The 11046-nt window shown below is 45.3% G+C and overlaps 1 protein-coding gene across 1 annotated transcript in view; it reads right to left on the bottom strand.

The window, feature by feature from the left end:
• The window catches only part of lonp2 (lon peptidase 2, peroxisomal), a 49800-nt gene extending 40077 nt beyond the window's left edge, over positions 1 to 9723 (bottom strand). The window contains exons 1-6 of the mRNA XM_063197541.1: positions 9342 to 9723; positions 7644 to 7869; positions 5712 to 5843; positions 5131 to 5253; positions 3368 to 3531; positions 2712 to 2806 (exon numbers count right to left, since the gene is read on the bottom strand). Of these exons, the coding sequence (XP_063053611.1) occupies positions 2712 to 2806; positions 3368 to 3531; positions 5131 to 5253; positions 5712 to 5843; positions 7644 to 7869; positions 9342 to 9574 (973 nt within the window). The 5' untranslated portion in view covers positions 9575 to 9723. The remainder of the gene's footprint in view (positions 1 to 2711; positions 2807 to 3367; positions 3532 to 5130; positions 5254 to 5711; positions 5844 to 7643; positions 7870 to 9341) is intronic.
• Between the last annotated feature and the right edge of the window lie 1323 nt (positions 9724 to 11046).

The following is an 11046-nucleotide window of genomic DNA, read 5'->3' as shown; positions in this document are numbered from 1 at the left end:
TCAAGTATGTGCACTCAGTCGCACGTGGTTAAGTGCGTGATTTAAGGCTCACAGCAAGCATAGCCCCGGCCTAAGGTGGCTTTTAAAAATGGAGCACAGGTCTATGTTAGTCTACCTGTGCTGAACAGGTGTGTCCTAGTCTAAATGTGTCACAGGTCTATGTTAGTCTACCTGTGCTGAACAGGTGTGTCCTAGTCTAAATGTGTCACAGGTCTATGTTAGCCTACCTGTACTGCTCTATACCGTATACGTAGGTAAGTTCAAGGTCTACCTGCAGGCGTGTAAAGTAACTGTACCTGTGTTGTCCAGGTGTGTGCGCCACCTGACCATTGACACTATATAGAGGAGACGCCGTGGGTTCTACTCTGAAGTGAAGCAATGGCCGGGGGAGGGACTATACCCAGAAAACGGAAAAAAGTCTGCAATTCAAATTCATCTCAATAGGAGACTTAAGCCAATGCAACTCCTTGTCAGTTCTTGCCAAGTCTACTGTATTTCGGCCAAACAGTAGTTAACTGTCCGTTTCAAACAAGCCAAATATGTATTACTTTATTTCAGAGAGTTATTTACGTAATTTGTTTAAATGAACAATGAGCATTGTTCGTTGACTTGATTGACAGACAAACGCAACCACCGCCCTATCAGCTTCTCAGCATTGCTAAGGAGCGAATACGTAGTTTTCAGACTGAGGAGTCCGCACACTTAGAATCCTTTTTGTTGTGTTTTATTTTTTCATGGCAGGATAACGTTTCGACCTCAACAGTCTTCTAGAGAATCTGAAGAAGACTGTTGAGGTCGAAACGTTATCCTGCCATGAAAAAAATAAAACAGAACAAAAAGGATTCTAAGTGTGCGGACTCCTCATTCTGAAAACTACACAAGCCACCCTGCACACAAACTGTTCAGCCTCCTGCCCTCTGGAAAGAGGTACAGGCGCCTCCGTTCCCGTACCACCAGGCTTGCAAGCAGCACGATGCATCAAGCAATCAAGATACTGAACACTCAACCCACTCTCCCTTCACTGTCAGCCTCTAGCCAGCCAGGCCACTGACAACGCTCCCCCCCCTCATCCCCACCACCATATCTGCGACTGAACATTCCACCTGCACTACTACATCTGTGACTGAACTTTCAACCTGCACTAACTCAAAACATACACATGCACACACACACACACACACACACACACACACACACACACACACACACACACACACACACACACACACACACACACACACACACACACACACACAAGCACACTGCACTTTCTGCACTAAACCCAAACATACACACACTGACACACAACTCATACTCACACACATACACACACACACACACACACACACACACACATACACAGGTACACACACACAGACGCACACCGCACTTTCTACCTGCACTAAACACACACACACACACACACACACACACACACACACACACACACACACACACACACACACACACGCACACACGCACACAAAACACATACAAACACACACACACACACATACTGCTGCTGGTGTATTTAATAAAAAACTTTTTTTAATTATTTATTTCTTCAAATGCTACTATTACTATGTCAGAACGCTATAAAGGACTTTTAGAAAAAAGAACAACAAAATACCTCCTCTTAATGTATGTTCTCTACAAGTCTTCTGTTGTCCAGTCTTGCACTTTAAATGTCTGTATGAGCAATGTCTACGTCCATACTGTCTATGTCCATGTATGAGTACTGTCTATGTCTATACTGTCTATGTCCTTACCTAGATTAGTCTATGTCTGCATGGGAGAGCAAGAAACGCAATTTCAAATTCTTTGTATGACCAGTGCATGTAAAGAAATTGACAATAAACTTGACTTGACTTGACTTGACTACAGTTGCCCTTCGTCCTGCACCTTTCCCTGGGATGTGCACAATCCTCTCCTTCAGCTGTAAGGAGCGAATATGGACATTTAGGGCAGACGATTCCTCGCAGATAAATCGTGGATGCTTCAAAACTCTTGAATGGAATACAACAGCAGAACGCTGTCCATGTATATACTAGGTCAGTACACCTGACTGTCAGGGCTACATTAACTTTTTCGCTTGCTGGCCACTGTGGCTAGTGGTTTTCCCGAGTCACAAGCCATCCAGCTATTCTACTAGCCACATTTTTGTATCATAACGCTGTAGGCCTACATCTAACCTCAGAAGATGAGGTGCTTAAAGCAAGAAGATGACTGCATGGGTTTCCACATGGAAATAAAACAAACAAATAGAAAAAGAGCAATTGAGCATGCAACTAATACAAGGGGCAATGTGCAGAATATACACATAGAATAAGCTACCTGCCAAATTGGCTAGTGACACTGAAATTGTTACCAGCCACAGCCAAGTTTTACCAGCATTTGGCCGGTTGGCAGGTGCCAGTGTCAAGCCCTGCTGACTGTACCTGTGGTGCTCTTGCTCCAGGGAGTACACCTGACTGTACCTGTGGTGCTCTTGCTGAATAGAATACAATAGCATAACGCTGTCCATGTATATACTAGGTCAGTACACCTGACTGTACCTGTGGTGCTCTTGCTGAATGGTATACAATAGAATAACGCTGTCCATGTATATACTAGGTCAGTACACCTGACTGTACCTGTGGTGCTCTTGCTGAATAGAATACAATAGCATAACGCTGTCCATGTATATACTAGGTCAGTACACCTGACTGTACCTGTGGTGCTCTTGCTCCAGGGCAGCTCCACCATCAGCTCCAGGTAGTTGCGTGTGAGTGCGTACTCTGGCATGGACTGAGGCATCTTCTTCAGCCTGAACACACACCCACGCATGCACGCACATACACACACACACGCACGCACGGACACACACACACACACACACAACCACGTATGCACACATGCACAGAGTAATTTGATTTAGTTAATATAACGAAGGGGCAATTCCACGCGCTTCTATTTTGTCATCTGGTGCATCTACGGGGGACGGACGAGAAATCTTTACAGGAAAGACACCGGAGCAGCGTAGATGCTATGCTCCACTTCTTTTAATGAAGTGCACAGCCATGAAGATGGTTTATCCATTGAAACATTAGCCCCTCTGTTGTGCTCTTGATCAAATGAAGAAAAGAATTGCATCTGTGCTGCTCCGGTGTCTTACTCTCCAATATAATAGCGGTACTTTTTTATGAGCCATCAGAATGAAACTAAAAGAAAAAGCAATAAGCAATACCAGATACGCAGCACCACACACACACACACACACACACACACACACACACACACACACACACACACACACACACACACACACACACACACACACACACACACACACACACACACACACACACACACACACACACACACACACCGTTTGAGCTCCTTGACGCAGACGCGCAGCGCGGGCTCGGGCATGTTGGCCGCTTTGACCTTCCTTTCCAGCTGAGCCGTGTCATCACCATCATCATCCTCAGCCTCATCGTCCAATGAGAAGTGCCGCACCGGGAACACGCCCCCCTTCTTCACTGCTAGCACCTGAGGAGTGGAGGAGGAGGAGGAGGAGAGGGATGAGACACACACACACACACACACACACACACACACACATATACACACACACACTCTCTCACACACACACACACACACACACACACACACACACACACACACACACACACACACACACACACACACACACACACGGTATTATATGGTATATGATGCGTCATGTATTGTTGACACCCTGAACATGTCAGTAACAAGAACTACTGGAATACTCATAATGCTGAGAAATACAACTCATAACTGCACTCATCACCATCTCCCTTCCTCACTCACACACACACGCACACACAGCAGTGTGATGAGCCACAGGAGATGAGTGAGGATTAGGCCTGGGCTGCAGCCAGTAGCAACAGGAACTCATCCACTTCTCAATTCCACACAATGGATAATAATCAATAACACAAATCATCTCTATTCCCTTCACATTCACAATCATCTGCTCACCATCTCACTATTATTTGCACATGTTTAGATGGCAGAGAGAGAGAGTAGAGAGAGAACAATAGTGTTTCTCAACGGCGGCTCTACAGCCCCTCAGGGGGCATTGGGGAGCCCTAGGGGGCATTGAAAAGGATACCGCTGACTGGAGGGCGTACTGAGTTTCCGTTGGGGGGGGCATTAGTCTATTTTCATTTTTAATACTAAGGGGGTCGTTATAGGGCGTGCTTATAATGAGGTCAAGGAGGCGTTTGGGGGTTTATGATGATGTCAAGGGGGCGTTGGGGGGTCTTATGCTGACGTCCAGGGGGCGTTGGGGGGTCTTATGCTGACGTCCAGGGGGCGTTGGGGGGGCTTATGCTGACGTCCAGTACAGGGGGTGTTTGAGAAGGTTGAAAACCAGGAGTAGCAGGAGGAGTTGAGGCGGAGTACGCTAAGGAGTAGCAGGAGGTGTTGAGGCGGAGTACGCTAAGGAGTTCAAGATGACCTGTATACAGGCACGCGAGTTGTTCTGAACACAGAGTCCCAACACAGTCATGTCAGAGATTCTATAGAGATAAGCCAATGTAATAGGTTGCTATGGGCACCTAACATGACCAGGTTCCGGTCTGCCTGAAGGGGCGTGTCATAATACTCCTAGCATTGAATAGAACAGTCCTTAGGTCTGCCTAGGTCTGCCTAAAGGGGGATTTCCCCCCCTCCCCCTTGCAATAATAGAACCCGGAAACAATGGGCCAATGGAACCTCTCTCTCTCTACTCTCTCTGGTCATATCCCCATCATACTCAAGCTGCCTCTTCCTCATACACACATTCCTGAATTTCCCCCTGGGGATCAATAAAGTTACTCTACTCTACATTTATAAATCACACACACATGCCCACATCCTCTCTCTGCTTATTTTCCAGGTAAAATGACAAACAAAGGAACTGGAAACACTAAAATGGAAAGGGATTGGGCAATAACGCATGCAACATAGTGGTGTACACACTTATGTCCTCCTGCTATATCATGCATGTAGAGTTCCTGCCCTTTTTATCACCAGCAAGTCTGTCTCTACACACGCACGCACGCACGCACGCACGCACGCACGCACGCACGCACGCACGCACGCACGCACACCCCATCTCACCTTCTTCTCGTCATCAGCCCTGGGCTTGCGGGTCTTCTGCAGTAGTTTGAGTCCCTCTATCTGTCTGGAGAGCAGCGGTAGAGTCTTCTTAAAGCGCTCCTCGAGGCCTATTGCATCAAGCACCTACACACACGCACACACACACACACACACGCACGCACGCACACACACACACACACACGATTAGAGAGCACACACAGTAGAGTCTTCTTAAAACAATATACCAGGCCCACCAAATACAACACCCACCCACCCACGCACACCCACTCACCCACTCACCCAACCACCCACCCACACACACACACACACACACACACACACACACACACACACACACACACACACACACACACACACACACACACACACACACACACACACACACACACACACACAAACACACACACACACACACACACACACACACACACACACACACACACACACAATACGACATACAACTCCATATGGTCAGAGACTGTGCAGACATGCTGCTGTTTGGTTATAGCAACAGATATTATTACAGCTTTATTACATAGTAAGGGGTCATGGCTAAACATGCACCTGCCTCCAGGCCTCACCTGCAGCTTCTCCTTGTTGGTGGTGCGGATCATGGAGGCCAGCACATCTGGCAACGTCTCCCTGGGAAGACTGTCCAGCATCCGCCGCAACTTGGCAACCACAGGCACCGACATGTCCAACATCCCCACCAGCTGCACACATGCAACAGGAGACATAATTATTACTTTACATTATTACATTACACTTAGCTGACGCTTTTATCTAAAGCAACTTACAGTTGTTTTTCTTTTTTAAGGACAGGGTATTGGTTACAGTCCATAGAGCAGTATGGGGTCAGGTGCCTTTCTCAAGGGCGCCTCACCCATGGAGTGAGGACGAGAGTGGAAGGGTGGGATTTGAACCTGCAACCCTCGGATCTAAAACCCATCATTACACCTCAAGACGTAGTATAACATAAGCACACGACACATATGCAAGCCATCTTATCGTTACCCCTCAAGACATAAATATTCATCCTTTTATAATTATTAAGCCTCTATCACAAAGGCACTAAGGAGCTATGAGCTAGCCTCGCGCGCCATCCTACGTACTTCCGCCAAAGGATTTGCTCCACTACTATGAAATGGTAGTATTATGGGATGGTCAGGATATTTATGTCTCATATACATAGGGGTGGTTGACATGACGCCCTGTTTTTATGTAACATTAGTTAAAAACCTACCAAAATTAATATTTTTCCTCTTGAAAACAAATGTAAATGAAAGAAAATGTGGTACATCATGTTTCATATTAGTGTTAGATGAGAAGAAACATTTTTGTTCAGATTTATGGAAAGGTTTATATGTCAAATAGCCTGCGGTGTGACTGTAACATCAATAAAAACCTGGCATATATACAGCTGTAAAATAAACCAACAACATTTTGAATAATGTATAAAGCATTTGGCATGATTGCCTAAATATTAACCTTATATTAAAAAATATGAATGTGAAAAAAACTCAATACAGCGATATTAACTGCAAGTTCAATTTCGTAACACAAATTGCGTCCTACGGGGTGACATATAAGTCTAAGGCGCAGCTGCAAGGCTAACTACAAGGGTCTTAAAGACAGGCTCCTAACCAGTTATACCTCAGTTATTGGAGAGTGGTGTGGAAGTTTAAGGTGACTATTAACCTCTTAATATGTCTACATATTGCAATGTTTCTGTCACACAATGGTGTGGTTCATTTATGGTGTCCCATGGTGTGACTGTTCTTATTGAAGGAAAAAAAAGTTTTTTTATGAGTGAAAACACATATTAAGGTTAAACACAATATCATTATCTAGTTAGCATGAGCTCGGAGGTCAGTCACGAATACAAAAGGATTAAAATGGCCACAATGCAGTGAATTTCCTGTGGTGTGACTTCATGTCCTGTGGTGTGACATGCTTAGGCATTGTGTTACTCAATCCTTACTTATTTTTCATGCATCATGCAAGGATATAAGGATACCAGGAGATTTATTTGTCACATTCACACAATTATTACAAGTAATACAGTGAAACCATGCAGTGAAATCACAGTTGTCTGCCTGTACGATGCATAGGCGTGTGTGGGGTTGGGGGTGCGGGTGGGTAGTAGTATGTGTGTGGGGTGGGGGTTAAAGGAACAATAGCAGAAAGAGTATTGGGGATATGTTTGTGCAGAATATTTATCATTTTATTGTATCTTACAGAAATGTCACACCAATGATGTCACACCGCAGGACACATTTTCCCAAAAATGGCAAAAAATTAGGCGAAATTCCACGGACCACTGACATCCCCATTTTTGTTTCTTTTTTTTCCAATTTGTCCACCCATTTTTTCAGGAATTGAAATATGTTTCCTCCTTTAAGTGTGTTACGTCCTTCAACGTCAACCACCCACAGACACTTTCGTGTCACGAGTAAGTTACTAAAATGAGTGGCGATGCAAAACAAGTGTGCAGAAGAAAGGTGTGTGTGTACCTGTACAGCAGCTTGGTAGAATCTCTCCCCTAGCTCTGCAAGCTCCCCCTCAGCTGAGTTGAGCTGCTCCAGGTTGTCTAGCTGCTGGGTGTCTGCGAGGGGGAACGGCCTCTCCTTAAGCAGCCGCAGCACTCGGAAGCGGCACAGGCCCGTGATGAGCAGCGTGTAGTGGGGCTTCGGCCAGTTACTACCCACCACCTGCACCGCCAGCCCTGCCGTGCCGATGCTGACACACACACACACACACACACACACACACACACACACACACACGCACACGCACACACACACACACACACAACAAGCAAATACATGCACACACATACACAAACATTCACACAGGCAACCACCCACCCACCCACACACACAAAAAGGGTTCTAGTTAGTGTCTGCATCAAAGCACACATTACTTTCCTTCCATAACACTTCATTTCCTGATCCATGTTCATGTGACAGCTGATGTTGAGCCCTCGCTCATAGCTGATGTTGAGCCCTCGCTCATTCATCACCAGCACGCAATCAACAACATAGAGTGCAAACTGTAACTTTGGGTTGGAGATTTCATCAGTGTAAGAAATAGCACTTTTGTCAAGGTCTCACAAAGAACAAGCGGGTCATTTCACGTGAAATCAGATACTTTGGGACCCGACCGTCACGGATTTCAATCATACTTGCTATGCCTGTTTAGTAGCAAGGTAGCACCCCAGAACTGCATTTGTGTGAATCTGTCACCAATATTAAGGGAGAAACAGACTAGCAAAGGTTTACATATGAGGGTAGGACACTATACATTCAGCCTTGATTATATAGGTCAGTGTAAGTCACAAAAGGATGTCTGTGGTGTTGTTTGAAAGCTCTTTTCTGGCTCTACAAATTACACACACAGCATGGAATACAACAACCTTCAGAATATGAATTATGATACATTGAAACATTAAAAATTGAATATAAAAAAAACGTATATTTTAAACTTACAATAACTTAAATAACTTTTAAATTTACTTACCACCTACTCTCCCAACATCTTCAGTCTGCTCTACAAACTACTTATTCTATTCTATTTTATTCGGCTGTGCAGTTTTATACTTTTAAACTGTTTGGTATGAAATTGTATGGTATGAAATGGGTTGAACTACAGTCATCTTAATCTTTTCAAAGGAGGCTGCTGAGGGGAATAGAGGCAAGCAGACAGATAACCCAGAGGGGGGTGCACCCAGTCTAATGGCCTCATCTTCATTGGGACAAAACTTCAGCCCTGATCATCGATCATTTTCTGTAGTAGTCATCTAGAGTTTTAATCCATCCACAGCACACCATCACCAGGTAAAGAAATGAGAAATTGAGGTCTAGTGATATATTAACGTACCCTATAGGCTGCACATTAACAAGGTCACTTCACTGAGTTGCTCTAAATGTAGGCCTACTATCTCAGTCGGTCACTTGGAGTGCATTGCTGAAAACACGGGGCTAAAGTCCAACTAGACTGATCGATCATTCCAGAACATTTCACCGCTAAACACTGGCAATCTGCAATGTACTCTCTGAATAATAACCAACAACAGACAACGTCAAAATACAAGACTGTCATTCGATTAGCAGCAATGCACAGCCAGGTCATTGTACAGGGTAAGTAAGGAAGGGAGGGAGGCGGTGTCTGCTAGCCGCCTATCCCCTGTGTCTAGACTAGGGTTGCAGCACCTGTGCAGAGATGGCAGCTCCTCGGAGTCGTGCTCGGGGTCTTTGGTGTTTGGGATGACGCCAATGATTGTGCTTTTGAGTGATGTCCCCTTCAGTAGTCTGCTCCGGACCAGCTGCATGTTCCTGGCCGTGTCAACACTGATCCGCATAGTGGCCCCAGGTAACAATACTCCTTCATGGGTCAGCAGGAGGGGTAAGCGACCCGGGATCTGCATGCCACCGTTTGAAGACATTGTTTGCTATTTTGTTAGTACAGTAACGTCCATGTATGAACTTCTGAATGGATAGGCTACCGTGCTATCTTGGTATCTGATGACCAGCTGAGTCGAACGAAAACACGGAACGCAAACTACGGCGCACGCACTAGGACAAACCTCACCAGAGTGACATGAGCGCGAGGCTACGCGATTCCATTGAGCCAGTACGGAACGTTCAGTACAGTTTGGACAAGTGCGCGTCCGTGCACTCACACTCCATCTGGCGGCGTGTCATTTAACCAACTCGAGACGAGACGGGCCAATCCCTGCTGATTCCAGAGGACTTTGGCTGTCTACACAAAACCCATAACACACCTTCAGAAGGACTTTGATTGTAGCCTACATCTGGTTATGTATGCTGCGCCATATTGGACCTTGTATAATAAAAGACATAGGCATCATACCATCACCCCCCCCCCATTCTCCAACTTGTGATATTCTGCTGATATGATTTATTTGTACATAATAATAATTACACCTAGGCCCTATAGCCTTCAATAATTTGAGTAGAAGGACTTGTTACTGTCTTGTTATTGGCATCGTATGCAGTAAACAGTGTAGTATAATTGTCGCATAATTGACAAATCTGTAAATTTAGCCGTTGTATAATACTGAGCACCCCCACCCCCTCCTACGTAATATTCTGCAAACATTATTTATTTATACATAACAATCCACTGTTGCTCACCACCATAATTTCTGTAGGCTATAGGCTACTGTGTATACGTGCCTACGGTTACTAGCTGTATAACTGCATTTAATCTGTAGATCCTGCATTTAATCTGTACATACTGCACATACTACGGAAGGTCATGGTTTACTGTGAGACGCCTGGGGTGTTAGAAACATCCAAGGTGTATGTATGGCCTGTACCTAACTGTGTGTGTGTGTGTGTGTGTGTGTGTGTGTGTGTGTGTGTGTGTGTGTGTGTGTGTGTGTGTGTGTGTGTGTGTGTGTGTGTGTGTGTGTGTGTGTGTGTGTGTGTGTGTGTGTGTGTGTTTGCAGGGCTAGACTGGCATCAAAAAACAACCTGGGCATTTGTGGCATAGGCCAGCCCCTCACATAGCTTTTCTAAATGATGGTCAGCTCAGTCCACATATATTGAAACTCAGTCCACTATTAGATATGAACCAATGGGCTGCCTCATCTAAACAAACAAACAAACAACAGCATCAGCCACTGAAGGGAAAATGCCCTGTATGCTGTAATGTCCACACTGTAGTTGGTTTCTCTCCTTAGCCATGGAGGTTTGGCATTTGTTCACACAGGCAAGGTGCATGAGCGTTGCCTAAAACACTGATTCCACTTCCCCTCTCCCGTAGCTCTGCTTTTATCATCTCACAATTCCCAAATCCTCCAAATTGCTCCAGCACCCTGAGATGTTCCGGGATTAATGGAGCGAAACATCAATGATATGGGGTGGCTCCCGGCTGACGACCCTGCAGTTA

The sequence above is a fragment of the Engraulis encrasicolus genome, chromosome 4, assembly GCF_034702125.1.
Source record: "Engraulis encrasicolus isolate BLACKSEA-1 chromosome 4, IST_EnEncr_1.0, whole genome shotgun sequence".
Lineage (NCBI taxonomy): Eukaryota > Metazoa > Chordata > Actinopteri > Clupeiformes > Engraulidae > Engraulis > Engraulis encrasicolus.
This window is presented reverse-complemented; position numbering and strand designations above follow the sequence as displayed.